This window comes from Schistocerca serialis, chromosome 2 (assembly GCF_023864345.2).
Source record: "Schistocerca serialis cubense isolate TAMUIC-IGC-003099 chromosome 2, iqSchSeri2.2, whole genome shotgun sequence".
Taxonomy (NCBI): domain Eukaryota; kingdom Metazoa; phylum Arthropoda; class Insecta; order Orthoptera; family Acrididae; genus Schistocerca; species Schistocerca serialis.
The window spans coordinates 595,719,169-595,745,141 of NC_064639.1; the positions used below are offsets into that span (position 1 = coordinate 595,719,169).

Consider the following 25,973-nt stretch of genomic DNA (forward strand, 5'->3'; position numbering starts at 1 on the left):
ACTGTTGGGCTTGGCTAGCACTTGGATGGGTGACCTTCCGAACTGCTGAGCACTGTTGGCAAGGGGCTGCACTCAGTCCTTGTGAAAAAAAATTGAGGAGCTACTTGATTGTGATGTAATGGCTCTGGTCACGAGAACTAAAAAACTAACAACAGCCGGAGGAGTGGTGTGCTGACCGCACACCCCTCCATATAAGCATTCTGTGATGCCTATAGTTTGAGGATGACATGGTGGTCGGTCAATACCATTAGGGTCTTCCAAAGCCTGTTCAAACAGAGTTTTTTTAGTATTAGGTATTGTGGAATTGTACCAAATGCCTTCTGGAAAAAAAACCAGAATCAATATAGGTGCCATATCTACTGGGTCTTTCATAGATGAACAGAGTGAGCTGGGTTTCACATGATAATTTTTTCAGAATCTGTGTTGATTCCAATGGAAGAGAGACTTCAATCCATTTACTGATTTAACATAATACCAAAACTTCTTAGGTTTTTTTTATCATATTGGTAAATAGAATTTTACTTTTGAATCAATTGAGTGTTTCATGCATGTCTTTCCTTGCATTAATTTTGGCTTTGTTCAGCTTTTGATTCTCTGTTAGGCTCTGGATATTTTTAAATTTGAAGCAGGGTTTTCTTTTCTTTCATAGCAGCATTCTAACATGGATGTTTAACCACAGTATGTCTTTTCTACCTCTCAACACTATGCTCGGCACAAATCTGTCTGGGGCATATTGTACAATACTCTTGAACTCTGTCTATTTATGGTCAACATTTTCAGTCCTGGAGATGTATGTTACATGTTAACTGCTCAGCCATATTCAGTGATGCTATACCTTCATGAGCTGATTCTGTAATTATCTACTTGGTAGTTTTTGGTTAAGGCATTAAAAAAAATCACTATTCTCTGTCCCTCCTATGTGACCTAATCACTTGGGTCTCCCATTCTAGAGCTGATAACCTGAAATATCCCCTTAACACTACACCATGACCAAAAAGTTTATGCAAAATCTTCACCAAGTTTTTCCTCAAATGTTGTGCCACCACTGCTCTTGAGGCATTTAAGTATAATGTTTGATCCACTTTTAAGCACATCACCACCCAAATTATTTCACATTTGGGATCTGTACTATCCTCACTATGTATAATTGTATTGCATAAAACACACCTGGTCCACTAGCATGCAACCTACATCTGCAATATACTTTCCAGTCAGAATTTAGAATTTCATTGCTGTGCATCTGGTTTCAGTCATCTTTCTGTCCCTGATACTACTTGGGCATTATTAGCATTTACATGTGATGCTAGTACTGAGACCTTTCCAAGAATGCTCCTGCAGTTAACTAAAACTATATTAATACTTTCTTCTCCAGTTGGCTTGTTTCTTTAATTTATGGGGCTGATACTCTACACTGTCTGAAACCAGAATATGCCTCAGCTGGTCTTTGTAAGAATGCCATACATACCCCACTATCATAGTAGCTGCTTCCTGAGTGTAGTACACACCTGACCTTTTATGAGGGAGGGGGAGATCCTACAATCCCTCTAACAGCAGAGGACAAGAAAACCATGTCCCAGATTTTCATAGAATTATCTGGGCCTCAGGTTTAAGCCTGCCTTCCAATTATCTCCAAACCAGAGGACAATGACTCACTCAAGGAACAATGCTGCAAAATGCTAACTCTGCTTCCACCTCACTTTCTAGTTAGGTGTCTTCACCAAAATAGCCAGCCACCTACACGAAGCAAGGATGACCCTTGATTCAGCTAGCAGGTGTTATTCACGCCAATATGAGCCACAGCTTCTAGCTGTGTGCACCCAGTGTGTTGTCACTGCTGGAAGAGCCTCCCCATCTGCCTGCTATTTCCTTTCAGTCTCTATCACACACCTATCATTGGAGCTCCCAGTGACAAGCAATGCCACCTTCTGTGCTTGTCTGGATCTTTGAGAAAGGGTAGCCCCAGTCCAACAGATGAGGTGTCCTGTGTAGCCTATGTACGTTCAGCAGTGGACAATGCCTAAAATATGTTTTTAAGGCATAAGGGGGCATCCATGTGACCAGTAACTACTCTTGCCTTCCACTTAGAGATTTGTGACTGTCAACTATTCACTGTCATGTGAGAGCCAATTGACCAGGATGCATGCATCTGAAGGTGCTGTGACATCAGGAGTCCCAGGCAATACTGTAGGCACTGAAGCATTCATCTCAGATGTCGCTGTAGCCCTGGCCAATGGCCTGAAACCTTGCAACCATGCCCAACATAGCTTCAAGCTGTTTCCATTCTGTGGTCAATTCCTTCTGCATCCACACCCAGCAGATGCAGTTCCTATTCATGTTTAATCAATGATCATTTACACCACAAGGAATGTGGATGCAATCTAAGTACTGCTGCTATGCTGCGTCTGGTTATGAGTGTGCTTGAAAAAAGGATTTGTCCAAAAGCTACAAAAGTTAACAACTTCCTGTTTGGGAACTGAGTGATATATGCTTGTTCTTTCTTAGGGAATGTCTTTGTGAACATTCCTTCTGTTTACATACAATATTCAAATACAAGTTCTGTATGCAGCATCAATTCAGGGCCACAGCAGCACCAGTTTTGGAAATTAGTTACTCCTGATGAAGATGATGGAGGTAAATGTTGATAGCTCAAGGTTTTACCCTGAATTGATGCAGCAAGAAGCCCAAAAATGTTTTATACATAAATTTTGCATATCCCATTTGCATTAAAAGCTCACCATAGCAAAATCTGTTATATGTCGCTGTGTTTCTTGCTTTGGACCATCATCTGCAAGTGGAATGACAGCAGACTCAGCACCCTTGCAAAAGAGCCATATAAATCCATCCTCATCTTCCACTATTACAGACATGCGTTTTCGATCTGTAAAGTAAATATACATAGTTTTTAAATTTAATAACATATTACATTTGTGATTTGAAATAAAAGGAAAGAAATTCAGTGCATATTAGCAAAGTGACAAGTTTATAAATGAAATCAAGTATGAAGTAACAAATTTTGTCTCAGTAGTAATCCCAAGACTGGCGAAGTCGAACTCTCCATATTATCCTTTCTTCTGATGAAGAAACATATTTGAGTTTTAGAAGGAATGGATTGGTGCTTGTAGGAATTTAAGGCTTTGACTCAGTCCATGGAGTCTTCCTAGATGTTTCTACTGGAAGTGTAATGCCTCTGAATGGCTGGTGTCTGGATAAGTCTCAGTCGAGTGCACAGTTTTCCCCTGTCACAACACAGTTGTACTAAAGAGTACAAAATTTATATCAGTGTGGAAGGCTGCTGCAGGTAAGTTCATTTGTATATAACATCTATTTGTAGAATATATGTCTTTGATTGTAACAATTTGTATGTAACATCATTGTACGTATTGTGGTACTTGATCCATTACATTTACAGGAAAAATGATGGACCAGAGGTGGCAGTAGAAACGGGTAAAAGAAATGCTTCCATAGCTGGATGGTTAGCATTGCTGTCTTTGGGGTAAAAGGACCTGAGTTCAATTCCCAGTACCTCAAATTTTTTTTTAGGTTGGGGGTCTGGGATGGGGTCCACTCAGCCTCGTGAGGCCAAATAAGGATCTGCTTGAATAAAGTAGCAGCAGCATCATCCCAATATGTCCTATGATCAGAGATCATCACTCCTTGTACTGCCATGCAGACAGCAATTGGCCAGTTGGAACAGACCTAATGCCTAATCTGTGAGTGGTGGTGGTGGTGGTGGTGGTGTTGGTGATTTTTCTCAGCTACTTCTTAAAATACTTCAAATAAATGTGTTGATACATATCTTTATTGCTTATATAATATGGTGGTTATTTGTTAAGAAATTGGTTTTATTCCAATGGCTTATTTAATCATAGCAATCTTTCTCTCGATATCCATCAGCTACTGCTACCATCTGTCACTGTACTGCATAATTAGAAGAATGTATTTAATTGATTTAGAATTGTAGTTCCTTTCTTGTTATGTTCTCTCATTTGCCCCAAATTTCCTTAGTGCAACAAACATGGGGGAAAAAAAAGGAAAGAAAAATGGCATCATTAATAATCAGTCTGGGGCAAAGTCATCAGATTCTTTGATTTTCAGTTTCAGAGTGACAGGAAGTGGGACAAGCATTTAGCATATCACAGAAGTTGAATAATGGTTCTTGTGTCGTATGGATCACAAATAGTAGCACAAATGAGCAGGCAATGCATATTTACAGATGTGAAAATCAATATCAGAAATAATTTTAGAGGCTAATGCATATATTTGGTTAGCAAAAAGTATGTATGTATGTAAATAATATTAATTTTCCTTGACAAACATGTAATTAGCAATGATAACATGACAACAAATTCAGACATTCACCATCACTATACAATAAGATTATTCAGCCAAAATATTAGGAAATATAATATCTATCACAGTTGTAAACAATTTTGAGAGACAAGGAAGGATGTACAGACCACTCTTTCAAGTAAATATATTAATAATATGTAATGGTATACACTGAGATGACAAAAATCATGAGATATCTCCTAATATCATGCTGGACCTCCTTTTGCCCAGCATAGTGCAGAAACGTGATGTGAAATGGACTCAACACGCCATTGGAAGTCCCCTGCATAAATATCGAGCCATGCTGCATCTATAGCCATCCACAATTTCAAAAGTGTTACTGGCGTAGGATATTGCGCAAAGTGGACTATGGTACTCACAGTGGAGCAGTGGGTGTTTGTTGTGGAAAGTTATGTGACAACAGAGTCGTGGCAACAGTGTGGTCTGTTGTATGTTGAAAAGTTCAATGGTGTCAAAGTGCCAGCAAAGAGTGCCTTGCAATGCTGAATCCAAAAATGGTGCCAGACAAGATCTGTTTTGAACAAGTCAAAAAACACTCCAAAATATGCCTGTACACCAGAAAATGTGGCTGCAGTTCACCAGAAAATACTTCAGAGTCTTACCAAATCAACCTGACATATGTCACAAGAGACCAGTATATCACATTGATCGGGCAGATGAATACTCCACCTAGATGAGAACATGCATCCCTACCAAGTGCCTGTTGTTCATGAATTAAAGTTAGCAAATGCTCTGCAGTGCCTCTAATTTTGTGAGTGGCTGTTCAATGAGATAACAATTAATGGTCTGGACGTGGATCTGTTCTTTATGTGTGATGAAGCCTGATTTCACCTGAGTGGTTATGTCGCAGGTTCTGGGCAGCAGAGAATCTGTATAACTTCCACGAAAGATTGTTGCTTGACCACAAGGTTAGAGGTTGGTTTGCAGTGTCTGCATGTCATATCTTTCATCAGATGCTGACTTCAGTCCATTACATTACAAACATTTGGAAACCATTTGTGGGAGCATTAACAGAGGAGGAAAATACCTACTTACTTCCAGCAGTATGGAGCAACTGCCCATACAATCTTGGAACACATTTATGCAATCATCATGCCTTACAGAGTTCTTAGCAGAGCTCAGTCTGGTCATGGTCCTAGCTGGCCATCCACATCACCTGACCTGTCAGCGTGCAATTACTTCCTCAAGAACTGCGGCAGAACATTTTGGATGAGACTGCAGCAATTCAAACAGTCCAGCTCTGACCCACCTTCAGCAACTTGCTGACTGGGGTCTAAAAGTGCCAATAGATGAATGGTGGTCACTTTCAATATCTGCTACAGTCAGGTTAGTACTCTATTTCCTTTCCTCTGCTGTGCTTCATAGTTCCCTGTGTAATCTTACCCTCCCACACAACACTATTAAATTTTTCAAAGTGTCTTCATTAGTTTCAAAAGTTTCGTGGGGTGTAAGATATACAAAAGAAAAACTTTTTACTTATCTTTATTTTCTCTTGTTGTTGGCTCCAAGTCTTGCGTATAGGGGCACATTCTTGCAGCTGAAATTCTGATTTAACGTTGTGGGTTCTTGATGACTAAATAACTGATGAAGAACTATCTGCTGCTATGATTTTCTTTTCTTTTATCCCATTCTTCTATATCACACTGACTTTACAATCTTCTTTTTCATAAAACCATCAGTTACATTGTTGCAGACAAAATTTAAAAAAACACATCCTTTTCAATCAGAGGCATGCCCCCTACTACTAGCATTCTGCAGTACGCACAATATTCCAAAGAGTTTACAAACTTTCTTGACCAAAGTAGAATCTTTACCACATTATATCATTATTTTGTAATTGATCCACAAATAAATTTAATAATTCACATTAGATTGTGCAATTAATAATATATTTTGTAATTTCAAATATTTTTAAAAGAAGGGTAATTTTATGTACAGAGTATAATAAATCAATTTCTTTTTATAGATTTTAGCCTGAAATATAATACATTGTACACAAAATCAAATGAAATTCTTTCACTGAAACAGCTGAAATGTTGTTGTTGTGGTCTTCAGTTCAGAGACTGGTTTGATGCAGCTCTCCATGCTACTCTATCCTGTGCAAGCTTCTTCAACTCCAAGTACCTTCTGCAACCTACATCCTTCTGAATTTGCTTAGTGTATTCATCTCTTGGTCTCCCTCTACATCTGAGATAATGTTCACCTAAATGAGATTCGAGATTAATCCTGGTATCGGCTACTTCTATAGAAAAAAAAGGTTATGGTAGAAGAGGGTGCCAATAGATGAATGGTGGTCACTTTCAATATCTGCTACAGTCAGGTTAGTACTCTTTTATTTCCCACTCTTAAACAGAGTATAGCCTAGGCCTAAGATGTCTGATATCACAAAGTATGCTATATTGTACATATTATAATAAAAAGATAAATAATAACTTCAAACTTACCAGATGTAAATTCGAGGCAATCTAGCTTTTTGTATCTACGTATTTTGCCTCTAATCTGAATAGTATTAATGTCACCTTCTTCTCCAAGAAAGACAACGCCACACCTGAAATGGGACAAAAAATTGAAATTATTTACAACTAACCTATTGATCCCACAAAATATCATCCTGTGAATTCACAGAACTGATTTAAATATCTCATAAATGTGAGATTTGAAAATAAAGCCCGCTGAATTACAAACAATTTGTTGTAATTTTTTAATATTTTATGGTGAGAAATTGCCATAAATGTTAGATGAAAAAGAAATTTTTAACACAGAATATAAATTCCATTTCCAAACTGTCCAAAGAGATGAAAAAGCCTTTTATTATTTTCAAATAGGCAGAATATGATCTTTTCAATGCAAGTGACTGCAGTAAGTATGGAAGACATAAATGAAACACAAACTGGACAATGTTTTTTTATAAAATTTATTTTAAATTACATAACAAAGTAAGTACGAGTGATGTTTAATTATTTGCTGTGCAATACAGTGGAGTCCTACATATAACAATGATACCTCACACTTCCCATATAAACTTCCTTTCTTATCTATCACAGTATTCCCAACATAAGTAAGGTATTATTTAACATATTAATATATTAATGTTTATTTCAAATTTCAAACTATCTGTAGAAAGTAAACATATATGAACAGAAGTTTATTTCGAAATGTCTGTTAACTCATTTAACTGATTAATATTTTCATATTGAGGGCAACACCTTCATTACATTTCTAGTATTGATTCCATGAATTGAGCTGTTGGTTTGAAAAAGTGATATATTTTTAATGACAAAATTCATTAAGGAATAAATATATTGGGAAGCTGTAATTAGTATCCCTAGTTCCCTAAACAGGCTTCTGCAGGATGTTCTTGAGTTCACACCACATAAAACTCTTACTGCACGTTTTTGTGCCCGGAAAACTTTAGCTTGGCTTGATGAATTGCCCCAAAAAATATGGGATTATTTTTTGGGGAAATTCATCAAGCCAAGCTAAAGTTTTTTACATCCTTAGTGCTTAAGTGCAGATTTTTGCTGATGCCAGAGGCAACATTTGGGTCATGAAAGCCAAAATTGTTCGACTATATAAGGTCCATGTTATGGATGAATAACTTCAACAGTATGCAATTTGAGCATATAGTAGCTAGCTTGACATCCTGACTTGAGCACCATACAGTACTTTTCGGATTCTATCTGGAGCAATATTGTCATTCCAGAACTGTCACTGCACCAAGTGTAATTTTTAAAGGAAAATGGTATTCACTTCCTATGAAGTTCACAGACACTATCATTAATAATAATGCATACTACCACGTTTTCTGTACAGCTGCTTGATGTTATAAGTTTCAACTGTAATGTTAATAGTGTTATGTCAAACCAAAATTTCAATTGTGTACATTTGAAACAGCTTTTAATACAAGCACAAATTCCTTATTCTGAACAATGTTTTCATATTTTATTTATGCTGCATTTGTTTAAGTATAATCGCATTTGACAAACAGTTTTATGAGCTACCATAGTTTTTGTGGACTGCTTTGATTTACGTAAATCTGCATAAATGAAGATTAATTATTTATATAGAATGGGTATTGATCTGCAACTTAGCATTAACTATCATTTAATAAATTTCTTTGAGAATAAATATGCCAAGAATTGAAAACAGAATCAATGCTACGTATGTGTATATCAAACTCTTACCTTGCACTTGCCGACACTAGTGCCTTTTCATCTGGACTAGATGCTTGATAATCTAATTTTGAGTCCATTTCAACTTGGTCATTATTATTCACGCCATTATTTCCAGAAGTTATCTGCACTGAATGACACAAGGCCAAAGCGATCAAGAAGTGTTCTATCTCTGGCTGAAACAGATAATCATACTGAAGGCAAAACACATTACACTGAAAAGAGAAGGAAAATAACTTCAACTCTTTTTTTTCCCTACATTACCTAAATGTTAATATAATACAAGAGTTTGCTGCTTTTACCTCACAGCAGACATTACCATTATTTTGTAACTGTCAGTTTTAGTTGAACTTCTATCTTTGTTTATTAGTACTCTATTTAGTTTTCTACTCAAATCTCACTTAAACAAAAGTACAGGTTTCATAGTTTTTCTTGTGCATATCTGTTTTCAGATACATGATTAAAAAAATTGTTTTTCAGAATATAAAAATTAAGCAATGGGGCAAGCATTGCCTAAATAACAAATTCAGTGTATTATAAACCCATATCATTTGTCACACATTATGAACTGCTCACTGTATTACAAAAAGGATAGATTGCTGCTTGCCATAAAGATCACATGTTGAGCTGCAAATACGCACAGTGAAAAGACTGTTACACACTGAGGTTTTGACCATGAAGACTTCTTCAGAAAAGAAAATACACTCAAGCAAGGGCATATCATGCACACATTATCATGCTCTCTGGTACCTTTGGTCATGTGTGTGTGAGGTGTGCTTGCTTGTGTGAATCTGAGTGTTTTCCTTTCTAAAGAAGGCTTTGGACAATAGTTCAATGAGCAACTGTCTTTTTCACAGTGCCTGTCTGTAACTGAATGTGTCATCTTTGAGGGTGAAGTGCAATTTATCCTTTTTATAATATTGTTGATATTCAACTTGAACCTTCCATTGTTTGAACTACTCACTGTATAATAGGTGCACACTCTTTCTTGTTTGACCTTGGATGATGATAATTATTATCTTAGAGGGAGGTGTATGCGAACTCTGCCACGCTCAAACCCCTCACACAGTTCAGTTACCGTGCTCCATACTGAGCTTTGAGGTTGCACCAAGCAATGACAAATCACTATTATTCTGACACCTTCCAAATCCTTCTGATTTAAGACTAGGGCATCAACATATCAAGAAAAATTGCATGAATAATAGTCACCCTGAGACAATAAAAAAATCATACTTGGGAAGATAAGCAATCAACTAACAGGAATTTTATCATAACTTTCATGGAAATGTATAAACATCACAGTATTGTGTTACAAGACCAATTATAGTTTCTCAAAAGTGCTCCACGTAGGTTTCATTGTGACTGAGTAATGTGTGCCCGCAGAGTGGTGCCCACAATATGGCTTCATGCATACCATACAAGAACGACTGAGTGTTATTTGTCTTTGTTTTTTGACCCAGGGGGAACAAAATCATCTGAAATCTCAGAATAATACAGGATCAATATGGATATAGTGCTTTAAGTAAAATTAAAATGAAAGAATTGGTGGAAAGATTAAAAACCAGAAGACACACAGTCACTGATGAAATGGAAGATTGGTATGGATCTGAGCTGAGACAGTGAACTCATGTTAAACAAGAGATTACTGTTAATGAAATTTCAAATTCGCAAATGATTTAAAGCAAGGCATAAATCCCCCCCCCTCCCCCTCCCCAAAAATCAAGCATAATGAACATGGCTACAGAAGTACACGGCGTCACAAAAAAAGTAAATCACCCAGAAGAAATGGTTGGATGACAGTGTAACTTGACACACCACTGTAAATGATTAGAGTACCAATTCTCTGTGATAGGTGGAATGGCCAAAAGCATGCGTTAGTGGTGCTTGTGCATAGTGTTGTTACCGGGCATTGTATGGCACATAAGGAGTGTGGAAAGCAGCCGTTGTCGAATGATCATTGGGAAGGATGTGGAGATGCTGCGTACTCATATACAAGAAAGTTATTAGCACTAGACAGAGTCTGAAAAGGGCTTCATTGTGCGTCTCCATTTGGCTGGCTGTTCAAATCCTGCAATATCCAGATTTGCAGGGCATTTGGATGTGACAACGGCCTGATATTGGACTATATGGGAATGTAGGTGCCATCTGAGAACAGGTAATTAACTCCCTCCAACTTTCTGTGTCATCATGCAGCATTGATGGCAGACTATCAGCAACTGGCCTATGTAATTTCTGTCCCATGTGTAGGCTGCCATTAACACTACAATGCAATTGGCTGCATTTGGAGCAACGTCATGACTGGGAAAATTGGACTGCTGACGAATGGCATCATACTGCATTCAGTGATGAATCATGATTATGTATTACTTCGAATAACCATCATCATGTATGGCAGTGTCCTGGTGAGAGACTGCACTCTTCCAATGTTTTGGAGAGGCACAGCAGTGTTACTCCTGGAGTTATGGTCTGGGGAAACATCCGTTATAACTTCAGGTCACAGATGGTATGGCTGAAGGAACTCTAATGACACAATGGTACATCACAAACATCCTGTATTTTTGTGTGTTACCTCTCATGCAACAATCTCTGGCGCCATTTTTCAACAGGGCGACGCTCAGGCATATAACAAAGAGTTTCTATGAACTTTGATGTTGAGATACTCCTGTGGCCAGCAAGATCCCCAGATAACTCCCTGATAGAATGTGTACGGGACTATCTCAGGCTTCAACTACATCCCAGTTCCAGTATCAGGATATCACGGACTATTTACAACAGTGGTGGGCCAGCTTGCCCCAGAGAGGATAGACTGGCTTTCTGACACCGTTCCTAACCAAATCAGTGTACACATCCTGACCGGACAGGACACATTATACTGATAAGCTGGCACATACTGTCAAGTTCCTTGAAATATGACTCAATTTTGTAATCACTGAAACAACATTATACACCCTCTCAACTAATGAAGTTTCATTTTGTCTTCTCCTCCACTTCTGGGTGCTTCACTCTTTTCATTAGGCAGTGTATTTGATGTGTACCAATATGGTTCTCCAATGAACACTAAACCTCTATGATCAGACTGACCACTGTATCATCATCTGTCATCTGGGGCCATTTGGATGTGGTCTGGAGGGTAATGTGGTCAGCCATTTTCAGATATCCAGATTTTTTTTTTTTTTGTTCCAGTCCTTCCACCAATCAAAATCTATCACAGTGCGAGGAATTGAAACTGGATCCTCCACAAGGTAGTCAGACACACTAACCACCTAGCTATGAAGGCAGATTCAACTGTCAAAAACATGATTAAATTTCTCGACCAACTATGACAGGGGTGGAGAGGGTTATTACTATGGAAATACGACAGGAGAAAAGTTCTGAGTGCACCATTATGAATTAAAGAATAAAAGGCAATCAAAGGAGTAATCATGTTTCTGATGAAGAAAAAACACTTTTTTGACAGTCAAGGCCTCCATACTGGTCTAGCAGTAGTCCAGCAGAAGAGTTAAACAATGGCTGGTGTTCACTAAAGAGATACTTAATTGTAGCTTGTTATGAAATCAAAATGCTGCAGACTTCTCTCATAATGAGTACTGCTGCTTCTTGACAAAGTGTGTCTTTAAACATATGCGCATATTAAGGATGCAATATGGCATCTAAAATTTGAAATGTTGGAACATTCACTGTAAAGCATGGACTTGGTGCCATCAAATTTTCACTGGCTTACACCTTTGAAAGAACATTTGATTGGTCATATTGTGCAGAGAACAAAAAGATCAAGGGATAGTGCAAAAGGAGTTGAAACCCATGTAAATAATGTCTGGAGGACATACACAACCTTGTGGATACACAGACCAAGTGTGTTGCCAAGCAAAGTGATTGTTGGGAAAATAAGGTTGAAGCTATTAAGTGATGAGAACTAGACAGTGATTTTTTATGGTGTGGGGCTTAAATTATATTCATAACCGTTATTTTAATGAACTGTTCTTTCATCAACGTTTGAAATTCAATAACCAGAAATAAATTCCAAATTTGACCTTTTTAATAATGGTTCATGGTGTGGGTTCCTGTAGTCATGTCCTAGTTCATGAACCATGGGCAATGTATGAGTGGCCAAGTAAGTGGTCCCGACAGTCGGGATACCAGTTACTTTGGAATAAGGCTGGGCATCTCGGACATATTCTGAGGCGTGGTCACCTTTGTGCTCATACGGCAAAGACTACCAAATCCACCGGTTAGTCCCTCAACCGTTAGGGGTAAAACCCAATGGGACTCGGGGCAAGTAAGGCTAGCAACCTGCATCCCTGGTACTTTAAATATGATGCTGGCAATAATCAGAGCAAAATGACTCGGACCTTTGGAGGTGATGGAGTCCCACTTCTAACTGACAAACCAGGGACTCCTAAGACACGACTTGGCAAACAAATGGTAATGAGATGGGGAGCTATTAATATCAATGGGGGCTACTCTGGGAAGAAGGTAGAGCTGGCAGAGGCTGCAAGTAAGATGGGGCTGGACGTTTTAGCTGTTAGTGACATTCGGGTAAGGGGTGAGAAAGAAGAGGAAGTGGGAGAATACAAGGTCTACCTGTCAGGAGTCAAAGCAGGAATAGCACAATGGAGTGTAGGGCTTTACATCAGGAAAGAAATGGAACCCAGTGTAGTTGCAATAAGGTATGTAAACGAACGACTGATGTGGATAGATTTGACAGTGTCTAGCAAGAAAATTAGGATTGTGTCAGTATATTCGCATTGTGAAGAGACAGATCAAGATAAGATGGACAGTTTTTATGAGGCACTCAGTGATGTAGTTGTTAGAGTAAAGGACAAGGACAGTGTTCTGCTCATGGGTGATTTTAACGCCAGGATTGGAAATCGAACAGAAGGGTATGAAAAGGTTATGGGTAAATTTGGAGAGGATATGGAGGCCAACAGGAACGGGAAACAACTCTTGGATTTCTGTGCCAGTATTGGCTTAGTAATCACAAACTCCTTTTTTAAACATAAGAACATTCACCGGTATACTTGGGAAGGCAGGGGAACCACATCTGTCATTGACTATATAATAACAGATCAGGAATTCAGGAAGGCTGTGAGGGACACACGTGTATTCAAGGGATTCTTTGATGACACTGATCATTATTTAATCTGCAGTGAAATTGGGATTGTGAGGCCGAAAGTGCAGGAGGTCAGGTCCATATGTAGGAGGATAAGAGTGGAGAAACTTCAGGATAAGGAAATCACGCACAAGTACATAACAGCGATCTCAGAAAGGTACCAGTTAGTTGAATGTAGTCAATTACAGTCATTGGAAAAGGAATGGACAAGGTACAGGGACACAGTACTAGAAGTAGCTAAAGAATGTCTTGGAACAGTAGTGTGTAAAAGTAGGATGAAGCAAACAGCTTGGTGGAATGACACAGTCAAGGCAGCCTGTAAAAGGAAAAAGAAGGCGTATCAAAAATGGCTACATACTAGAACTCAGGTAGACAGAGAAAGTTATGTTGAAGAAAGAAACAAAACCAAACAGATAATTGCAGCATCCAAGAAGAAATCTTGGGAAGACTTTGGAAACAGGTTGGAGACTATGGGTCAAGCTGCTTGAAAACCATTCTGGAGTGTAATTTTCAGTCTTCGAAAGGGAGGTAAGAAGGAAATGACAAGTCTTTTGGACAAGTCAGGAAAACTGCTGGTGAATCCTGTGGATGCCTTGGGCAGATGGAGGGAATATTTTGAAGAGTTGCTCAATGTAGGTGAAAATACGATCAGTAATGTTTCAGATTTCGAGGTAGAATGGGATAGGAATGATGATGGAAATAGCATCACATTTGAGGAAGTGGAGAAAATGGTCAATAGATTGCAGTGCAATAAAGCAGCTGGAGTGGATGAAATTAAGTCGGAACTCATCAAATACAGTGGAATGTCAGGTCTTAAATGGCTACACAGGATAACTGAAATGGCCTGGGAGTCAGGACAGGTTCCATCAGACTGGACAAAAGCAGTAATCACACCAATCTTTAAACATGGAAATAGAAAAGATTGTAACAACTACAGAGGTATCTCTTTAATCAGCGTTGTGGGTAAAATCTTCTCAGGTATTGTTGAAAGGAAAGTGCGAGTATTAGTTGAGGACCAATTGGATGAAAATCAGTGTGGGTTTAGGCCTCTTAGAGGTTGTCAGGACCAGATCTTTAGGTTACGGCAAATAATGGAGAAGTGTTATGAGTGGAACAGGGAATTGTATCTATGCTTTATAGATCTAGAAAAGGCATATGACTGGGTTCCTAGGAGGAAGTTATTGTCTGTTCTACAAGATTATGGAATAGGAGGCAAACTTTTGCAAGCAATTAAAGGTCTTTACATGGAAAGTCAGGCAGCAGTTAGAGTTGACGGTAAATTGAGTTCATGGTTCAGAGTAGTTTCAGGGGTAAGACAAGGCTGCAACCTGTCTCCACTGTTGTTCATATTATTTATCGATCATATGTTGAAAACAATAGACTGGCGGGGTGAGATTAAGATATGTGAACACAAAATAAGCAGTCTTGCATATGCGGATGACTTAGTTGTGACGGCAGATTCGATTGAAAGTTTGCAAAGTAATATTTCAGAGCTAGATCAGAAATGTAAGGACTATGGTATGAAGATTAGCATCTCCAAAATGAAAGTAATGTCAGTGGGAAAGAAATATAAACGGATTGAGTGCCAAATAGGAGGAACAAAGTTAGAACAGATGGACGGTTTCAAGTACTTAGGATGCATATTCTCACAGGATGGCAACATAGTGAAAGAACTGGAAGCGAGGTGTAGCAAAGCTAATGCAGTGAGCGCTCAGCTACGATCTACTCTCTTCTGCAAGAAGGAAGTCAGTACCAAGACTAAGTTATCTGTGCATCGTTCAATCTTTTGACCAACTTTGTTGTATGAGAGCGAAAGCTGGGTGGATTCAGGTTACCTTATCAACAAGGTTGAGGTTATGGATATGAAAGTAGCTACGATGATTGCAGGTACTAGTAGATGGGAACAATGGCAGGAGGGTTTCCACAATGAGGAAATCAAAGAAAAACTGGGAATGAACTCTATAGATGTAGCAGTCAGGGCGAACAGGCTTAGATGGTGGGTCATGTTACACGCATGGGAGAAGCAAGGTTACCCAAGAGACTCATGGGTTCAGCAGTAGAGGGTAGGAGGAGTCGGGGCAGACCAAATAGAAGGTACCTGGATTCGGTTAAGAATGATTTTGAAGTAATAGGTTTTAACATCAGAAGTAGCACCAGTGTTAGCACTGAATAGGGGATCATGGAGACTGAACGCTGAAAGGCATAATAAGTCTTAAATGATGATGATGATGATGATGATGATAATAATAAACACAACAGTGTAAAAAAATTACAGTTCTGCCGCAACCTCCTCCTTTTAAGATGAAGAATGTAGTTAAATACTGGGTACATTTTAAACTTTACTCGTGTGTGGCTAATATTACTGTCATTACAATTTGTAAATAATGAGACAAATGCAAAAATTTGGTCTAGCTGGCATGCAAAAACACAAAATATGCAGGTCAAAAATTTGTTATTACATTCACACATATACACTTTGTTCACTTTTTTGTAATCAACACACTGACATTTGACTGTATTGTTGTTTATTTAATTATGACCTGGGTTTTGACTATTGTTGTATATTTAATTACGACCCAAGTTTTGGCCTTTTATGCCATTTTCAAGTGATTGAATGTATGTCATTAATATATATTGCACAGGACATCAAGCTCAAAATTGGCCATAAATTAAGAAAAATATATATAATTTTCTAGCTTATGGCCAATTTTGAGCTTGATGTCCTGGAATATATGTTAATGACATAAACTCAATCACTTGAAAAACAGCATAAAAGGCCAAAACCTGCATCACAATTAAATGAACAACAATACAGTCAAATGGCTGTGTGTTCATTTATAAATTATTGTATGACTGTTGCTCAGTAACATCACAAACTGTTTCCATTTTTTTCTTTTACACAGTCACTAGAATTTTCCAAACACTTTTGAAACTGTGGAACAAGCTATTAAAGTATTATGACAAATATTCATGCTTGGGATGCCAGCCAGTCCAGAGCTGAAGTTTCCAATGCTTCATTGTCATACAGATGTTACGGAAGACTCCGCTATCAGGCTGTAGGTACAGATGACAGTCACTGCATACGAGATCTCTGTTATAAAGTGGTGTTCAAAAAGTTTCCATCTGAGTTTCTGACACACCTTATGTGCAGATTTTCATATAATGCTCTCCAGGACACCTGCAGTAACTTTATAGTGAAGTGACTAATTCTGCAGTTATGATTTTCTGATTTTCCACTACTTTATCACTCGCATACACAAAAATGTTTCCTTTTTTCCTCATCATGCACATTTGTATGACCTTTACTAAGTACAAAATGCTTATTTTTCATTCACTCCCTTCTGGAGGCTCATAAATATCATACAATTATAGGTGAGCATCAACCACATATCCTATTTTGTACTAAGAAATCAAATCAATGACCACAACTCACACACAGTTGTATCGTTAATTTTCCAGGCTATTTAACTCACTACCACACAGACATGAGGATTGATCACTATCACACAGAGATGAGGAAACAATGATATGATGAATTTTGGTTAATTGTATACACATGGTCCATACTATCTGTTGTGCAAGTACATGCTGTTTATTGCTGTCACATTTTTTGGCTAAATGGCTTTAGATGCATCAAGTAAAGATCAGCAGTAACATCTGTTTAAAAAAAACACTTTAACACTGACAACATGCATGGCATGTTATATACATTTGATACATTTGGTCATAAGTTCATTGTACTAGTTAAGAAAACAGTTTTTAACCTATAACACAACTTATCATGAAGAATACAAACTAACAAAAAACAATTTGTAGACACTTACTGTCATGCACTGTAAGAGAATACTGTTCCTTTCTGTGCCATCTTCTGTGAGCCTGAATAGTTCTCCATTATTCTCAACATATGCCACTCCCCCAATTGAACAGCGGCGAAACTGCATATCATTTTCTGTTAATGTTCCTGTTTTATCTGTAAACAGATATTCAACCTGTAACAAAATGACAAAAATTATGTGCCTGAAGCAATAATTACCACTATGTAGCACTCATTATTTTATTCACATAAGCATGAATTGTTAACCCACCCCATATTTATTAATAAGATTCAGTTGTCTACTTGTCTTCCTAGTATTAGGTTATCAAATGGCTGCAACCAGTGACATAATTTTCACTTCTTCATACACAAAGATGATTCTTATTTAATTAAAAAAAGTGGCTGTAGCACAGCATTAAAAGACAAGCTCAATGACAACAAATTATAATAAGGCTTCCTGACATACACTATGTGATCAAAAGTATCCAGGCACTCCCAAAAACATACATTTTTAATATTAGGTGCACTACGCTGCCACCTACTACCAGGTACTCCATATCAGCGACCTCAGTAATCATTAGACATCGTGAGAGAGCAGGATGGGGCGCTCCGCAAAACTCATGGACTTTGAATGTGGTCAGATGATTGGATGTTACTTGTGTCATAAGTCTGTATGCGAGATTTCCACACTCCTAAACATCCCTAGGTCCACTGTTTCCAATGTGACAGTGAAGTGGAAACATGAAAGGACACGTACAGCACAAAAGCAAACAGGCCGACTTCATCTGTTGACTGACAGAGAGAGGGTCGTATGTGTAATAGGCAGACATCTATCCAGACCGTCATACAGGAATTCCACACTGCATCAGGATCCACTGCAAATACTATGACAGTTACGCTGAAGGTGAGAAAACTTGGATTTCACGGTCGAGCGGCTGCTCATAAGCCACACATCACTCCAGTAAATGCCAAACGATGCCTCGCTTGGTGTAAGTAGCGTAAACATTGGACAATTGAACAGTGGAAAAATGTTGCGTGGAGTGACAAATCACGGTACACAATGTGGTGATTCATTGGCAGGGTGTGGGTATGGCGAATGCCCGGTGAACATCATCTGCCAGTGTGTGTAGTGCCAACAGCAAAATTCAGAGGTGGTGGCGTTATGGTGTGGTCATGTTTTTCATGGAGGGGGATTGCACCCCTTGTTGTTTTGTGTGGCACTATCACAGCACAGGCCTACACTGATGTTTTAAGCACCTTCTTGCTTTCCACTCTTGAAGAGCAATTCGGGGGAGGCGACTGCATCTTGCGACAAGATCGAGCACCTGTTCATAATGCACGGCCTGTGGCAGAGTGGTTACAGGACAATAACATCTCTGTATTGGACTGGCCTGTGCAGAGCTCTGACCTGTATCCTGCAGAACACCTTTGTGATGTTTTGGAACACCGACTTCATGCCAGGCCTCAACGCCTGACATCGATAACTCTCCTCAGTGCAGCGCTCCATGAAGAATGTGCTGACATTACATTCCCGAAGAAACTTTCCGGCACCTGACTGAATGTATGCCTGTGAGAGTGGAAGCTGTCATCAAGGCTAAGGGTGGGCCAACACCATATTGAATTCCAGCATTACCGATGGAGGGCGCCACAAACTTTTAAGTCACTTTCAGCCAGGTTTCCGGATACTTTTGATCACATAGTGTAGTTACTGTGCATCAAACTGGGATCTGAACATGCAGTTTTGCCTTTACAGGCAATTATCTTACTCAAGACTGAGCTACCTAGCTGACTGCTTGAATTCTTTCAGTATTCCACTGTACTTAACAAAATTCACAGAAGCTCTCTTATACATCTGCAGTAGAGCCTCCAGTCCTGCGCACATTTTTAATCTGTTGCGGAGTTTAACAAAATGGACATCCCATGGCATAGTAGAAGACTCATTTTGTGAACTTATAATAACTTTGAAATTACCAATTGTAAGAAATTGTACTCATAGGAATTGTTTCTATCCACAATGAGAAATAAAGGACTAATGTTACTCTCAAATATAATATGCACTTGTATTTTGTAGCTCCCTCTTTGTACTTCAAACTCATTGAACCTCTTAATCTGACAAAATGGCATTGTCTAACGCTGTGGTTACTGACTTATTTGAGATCATTACCCATAAATGACATCAGATATCATCCAATACCCTGAACAAAGCTTGGGACTTAATTAAACATTAGGCCCCAAAAATTTAACACTACTACTTTCAAAGTGACAAATTATTTATATTACTTACTTAATGTTAAAATAACCAAAATTCCCACACTTTTTACATTTTTTTCATAACCAAGAAATAATGGGTCAATGGGATGTCTGGTTCTGCTTATTTCTAACAATACTTTTTTGTATTTTGTTTGGTAACCACCACTGGACATCTTAAGTCATGATGCAAGTTCGCTCAGTTTTTCACTTTCGTTTTCATTCTACCATAGTCAAAGGTCTACTTTCATACCTCTAAGTTGTGGCAAATGCAATCTATTCTTAAGTGTTCTTTCTGTAATAATATAACCACAAACTTTTTGCTTAATTAATGGCAGTTCTGTTTCATGAAAATCTATATATAGTGGGTTGCCTTCTCAGGCCCAAGAAATTATACTTCCACTTGAATTTCACTATTTGAAAATATTCCTTAATTCAGAGAAACTGGTCTTACAACTCACATATTTACTCATCAGTTTTCCAAATCAGAAGAAAAGTTACTATTACAACTTTTTACCAATGATAAGTGATAACTACTACCAGTAGATGAACAGTAAGAGAAATAAACAGAAGAGTAAAAATAGTCTACAGTGCTCTTGGTAAACTACATTACTTTTCAAAGTGAAGTTTTTGGTGTTTATGAAGTTGAGCATTTACAAACAGTTCATTCGAGATGTGGTCTTTTTACATGAAGGCCTTTCAGATCTGGGAGTGGTTCAGTTATGAACAGAGAGATGCATGTTGCAAATAACTAGGAAAAATTGCATCCGAACAGGCCTTGAAGACCCAATGGCACTGACCGACTGTCACGTAATCATCAGACTATTGGTGTCACTGGATGCGGATATGAGCAGCATGTGGTCAGAGCACAACTCTCCCATTCGTTGTCAGTATTCATGACTGACTAGAACAGACAGGAATGCAAATAAATACATTAGGGAGTAGACTAGAATGAAAGACCTTAATGTGATAGTGACAGAAAAAAATGAGATGTGAGGTGAACAGTAACCAGGAAGATGGATGGTAGATGGCCAAAGGAAGTTCTTTTCTGGATTCTGAAAAACAAGAAAAGGCTGATGAGACAAATTAATTGCAAGTAGGTAGAAAAGTAGAAAAAGTAGTTAAGAGAAACAGGGATTTATATTGCTGAAGGTAGCAATGCCTGGATATACCTAGAGGAGGCTTTTGTCCTAATGGGAAATTGCTATTGCTGATGATCTGTTGTATATTAGAATCTACTGTAATAGTAATAACAGTGATTATCAAAAAATAATAATTTAGAGTGGTCACTAAATCTTCATCAAAACTACTTAGTAGTTACTCCTCATGAAGTTTGACTTTGCCTTTCAGACGTAATTGCCCCCAGGTTGGGAATCACTGGTCTAGCAAATGACAATACATGAAATGTACAAATGTTTTTAATCTCTCTCTCTCTGTCACACACACACACACACACACACACACACACACACACACACACACACACACACACACAGAGAGAGAGAGAGAGAGAGAGAGAGAGAGAGAGAGAGAGAGGGGGGGGGGGGGGAGAGGGGAGTGAGAGTGTTTGTGTTTGGTTAACAATATTTTTCAGTAACTCTTTTATTTATGGAAATAAATATTACCGAACTATGTATAATAACAAAGCTGCCTTAGCAATTTTTGCAGTACAAACAAAATAAATTTTGCTGCAGTCAACATTAAGTTCAGTTTTATACCTGTCCCAACTCTTCATTTAGATCCGAGGTGTTGCATATAGCTCCCTGTTTTGTCTCTTCACAATATAGCTCAAGATCCCATCCAAAGAAAAGAGAGCCAAGAAACTTCTGCAATTCTGGAACAAATTTCAATGAATTTTTTAAACTATCATCCTCACATTTATGAACAGGCACATATACATAAACACTTAAATTTACATCCTGTTTTCCTCTTTCAGAACTAAAAAGTTTGTGCAAAAACCAACACATATGATGACTAATTATCACATATGTGTATAAATACTGAAAACAGGAGAACAATAAAACAAGACTGGCAAACAAAGGCACAGTGTGATGTTTTTTTTTTTGTTTTATAATACAGTTTAACTCTCTTTCCTTTTATTAAAGTTATTCACACACATAGCTTCCTTTTTAACAATTGTTCTTTAGCTTTGTGTTTACATGTCTAGTTTGTATCTTTCTTAAATGATCAATTTTCCAAAACATGTGTTCTTTTGTCGTGTCACTGGAGATCCTCCTCCACATTTTCCAGCTTACAAAATAAATTTGAAACATGTTCTTCTTCTTTCCTTTCTTCATTGTTTTCAGTATATTTCATATTTCTCATCTGAGACTGATCTGTTAATAGACTGAGTGAAAAGTCTCCCACATCTGCAAAACACTATTATTTTCTATAATGTACTATGTCATTAAGTGAATATATTTATAATCCATTCTCTTATTTATCAACAACAGTTTCTCTGCGTGCTTCATGAATGTATTTTTTATGTATTACAAAATCTTAAACATGGCTGTGATTCAGCAACTGTGTAAATTCGAAGAGGTTGAAAAATCAGCCAAGCAGTTGAAACCAAAGGTTTATTTACTCCTTAACCTAGGTTTCAATATTTATAAAAATATCTTCTTCAGAAGGATTGGACCTTGTTACATCATATAGTGGTAAGTTACATTAGCTGTAGCTGAATGGCTCTGGTCATATATAAAATTGATATGACAATCAGAAACATCACATGCCTTGGCTTGAGATAGCAGCCAGGTTACACACATTGTATGTCAGAATAAATGCACAAATTTATTCACCCACTGCTAAAGATTCTTGTCTACATAAAATTATAACAGGAGTCCAAAGAATAAAATATTTGTGTAATGTAGGTATTCACCATGCCAGAGACAAAAGAGAGCTTCTGAGGAGTTTTAAGATAGGGGGGAGGTACTGGCAGTGGAAGCTGTGAGGCAGGCCACAGCCTGTAGGTGAAGTAATTATTGGTAAGTATAAAGTTGATTAAGGTGAGCAAGAATAATTATTGGTAAGTATAAAGTTGATTAAGGTGAGCAAGAAGGATGTCAAACGCTTGGAATCTGGTAGGCACTGACTGAGGAAATGTTCAGCAGCAGACACACCATATACATGGGGAATGTTAGCATAGAGGGAGGTGGCATTAATGGTGAGAGATAAGGTGTCTGGTGAGAGTGGGATGGACACAGATTTCGGACAATCTAGGAAATAGTTGGTGTCTTTAATATAGGAGGGAAATCTTTGTACTCTGGGTAGCAGGTGTTGATCAAATGAGGCATATATATATTCAGTGGATGCTCTGAAGTCATCAATTACAGGATGGACAAGATGATTGGGTTTGTGGATTTTAGGAAGAGATAAAAGGAAGGGGTGCATGGTTTGGGTGGGGTAAGAAGTTCTATGGACTGAAGTGTTAGTCCTAGTGAGGGGCCTGAGGTTTTTAAGGAGAGACTGCAGGTCAGTTTCAATTACAGGGATGGGATCTTAATGGCAGATGCTGTATGTAGAGGTGTCAAACAGCTGGTGTGGATCTTCACTAACATACTCCTGTAGGTCAAGTACCACAATGGTAGATCCTTTGTCTGCTGGGAAGGTAACAATGGAGTCAATGGATTTTAGGGAAAACAGAGCCTGGAGTTCTGTAGAGGACAGGTTAGGGTCATGTTGTAGGGACCTGAGGAAGGGTTGTGAACCAATGCTGGATGTGAGGAAGGCTTGGAAGGGATACACTCGCTACCCGTCCTTTTTCCCCCCTAAGGTAAGTCTTTCCGCTCCCGGGATTGGAATGACTCCTTACCCTCTCCCTTAAAACCCAAATCCTTTCGTCTTTCCCTCTCCTTCCCTCTTTCCTGACGAGGCAACCGTTGGTTGTGAAAGCTAGAATTTTGTGTGTATGTTTGTGTGTCTATCGACGTGCCAGCGCTTTCGTATGGTAAGTCACATCATCTTTCTTTCTTTTTAGATATATATTTTTTTCCCCCACGTGGAATGTTTCCTTCTATTATATTCAATTACTTTATACTGTCATAAGTTAGTTTAATATGATTTATTTCCTTTACTAGACATTTCATTCTGGACTAATTTTCCTTCTTGTTTCAACTGAATGTCACCACCATGTTCTAAACTGATAAAAAGGAGCAAACAGGTTTATCCAGTGTTGTGATACAAGAACATCACATCTACATTCCATTAATATTTGTTCCATAGGTCATGAATATGACATTTTGTAATGATGTGGAACGTGTCTGTTTAACATAAATTTTCTTTATTCAATATAATCTTTCTTTCTTATTTTTTATTTTATTTATTTTTTATTTCATTTCTCATTTGCAACCCACTTAGTAAATCATTACAGTCTTTCACAACCAAAGAAAATACTGGTCTTGGCTCTGAATCAACTAATGATTTTCAGGAGAACATTTCTGTTTTTCAATGTTTCCTTTGCTTAAAAAGTAACACTAATTTTTTTATACGATATTCATATATGTATGAGAAGGTTTATTGCAAACTTGTTCAAATATAATAAAAGTTTGTAAAACAATAGAATTTAATGCTGTTTCCTCCAGTTTTTCTCAAAATTGTCAAAGTTTAAACAGAGCAATAGACTGTTGCAATGGCTAGTTACCACTTGCAATAGTGCTGGATGAGTCAATGTCACACAATTGTTCAAGCAACATTGACACGGTATCAGGAGCATCAACGTATCAGGAAATCTGCAGCCTGTTGCAGTGTGTGTGTATTATTTGCCAAGCCCTGCCCCTTCCTAATTCTTCAAAATAAATTTGCACATGACCTCAACAGCCCAAGATGACCGCTATAAATGTAAGACTAACCCTACATATTCTAATAAACCATGTAAAAATTTTGACTTCAGCAGCAATAGTTTAATCTGCTAATATAAGATGGCATCATATTTTTCAAATGATCCAATAATTATAGCCCAAACCATCCACAGCTTCCACCTCCATGACATTTACCTTATCATTTACAGCCTATCCAGTTAACTATACACTCAAATATCTCAAACTAACACTTGACAATGAACTAACATGGAGATCCCATCTATTAACCAAACAACAGAAAGCCCACAATGAACTAAAATTACTAAAACTACTAACTGGCTGAACATGGGGATTGCACCCTTCCACAATCTTCCACACCTGTAAAGCTCTTATCTGACCCATCCTTTGCTATGCCAATGTGGCATGGACTTCCGCTCTTCTCTACTTTTACCATACCCTACACATCCTTGATCGCCAGGCACTCTGACTAGTCTTTCAGGTCCGCTTACCCTCCCTCACCCACATCCTCCAACAAGTCATAACATTCCCCAGTCTACTCTTCCATGTTGAACATCTCTGAATATCCTATGTTACTCATAAACTCGACACTTCCTGCCTCCTGGTTTCCTGATACTCTGCCTCACCTCTATCACCACATTCCTCCAATACTACACCCCCACTCTCTCCACATCCTCTCCCAATGAAACTTTAATCACCATCCCTTGATCGAGCATGAAATTTGCCTCGATACATTAGCTTGCTACCAGATCTAGGATGTCTGTACCACCCTCTCCTTCTCTGGGGTCCCTTCCCCTTCAATTCTCACCAGCCATTTCCTAGGTCTTGGTTCGGAACTGCATCCCTCTCTACTCGTCCCCTGTCGTTCCTCCAAACATTCACCCACACAAACCCCCTCTTACACACTAAATTTAAATGCTACATTCCATCCTTATCCCCAGCACTCAACATCCACTCAGCTCTTCACTCATCTATGTATCTACTTTAATCAGTCATAATATCGGCCCTTCCATTTTATTTTATGAAATTGTCTATCTGTTTTTATATATTCGAGTGCAACACTCATTTTCCATTCATCAATGTCTATATTTTAATTCATCACCAAGCCAACCTTTTATATTTTAACTTATATAACTGATGATCTGTCTTTTTATTGTACAAAACGTTTATTTTTGTCAACCACCATGTCCAGCTTTTGTATTATGTTTTAAGACTTTACTCTCATGTGGCTGAAGAGTGGCAAATTTTCTCCAGTGACAACCCACCTCTTGCCCATGTTGGGCAGTGGGGATGAAATGACAACAAAGAAAGAAAGAAGAAAAAAAATGACAAATTTGGGGAAAGACCTTGTCTTATAATAATACTAAATGTGAAAGCAAGAACTTCCCTCAGGAATATTTCAATAACAGACCCATATTATTTGGCACATAATCTGTACAGTGAAAGAAGAGCCCTGACAACTAAGG

At 38.2% G+C, this 25,973-nt stretch overlaps 1 protein-coding gene across 4 annotated transcripts in view; it reads right to left on the reverse strand.

The window, feature by feature from the left end:
- LOC126457618 (phospholipid-transporting ATPase IF-like) overlaps window positions 1-25,973 on the reverse strand; it is a 650,785-nt gene that overhangs the window by 95,211 nt on the left and 529,601 nt on the right. For all 4 annotated transcript variants that reach the window (XM_050094076.1, XM_050094075.1, XM_050094077.1 and 1 more), the window contains 5 exons: window positions 21,412-21,527; window positions 17,457-17,621; window positions 8,535-8,698; window positions 6,795-6,898; window positions 2,736-2,878 (listed from right to left, as the gene is read on the reverse strand). In XM_050094076.1, coding sequence (XP_049950033.1) covers window positions 2,736-2,878; window positions 6,795-6,898; window positions 8,535-8,698; window positions 17,457-17,621; window positions 21,412-21,527 — 692 coding nt within the window. The remainder of the gene's footprint in view (window positions 1-2,735; window positions 2,879-6,794; window positions 6,899-8,534; window positions 8,699-17,456; window positions 17,622-21,411; window positions 21,528-25,973) is intronic.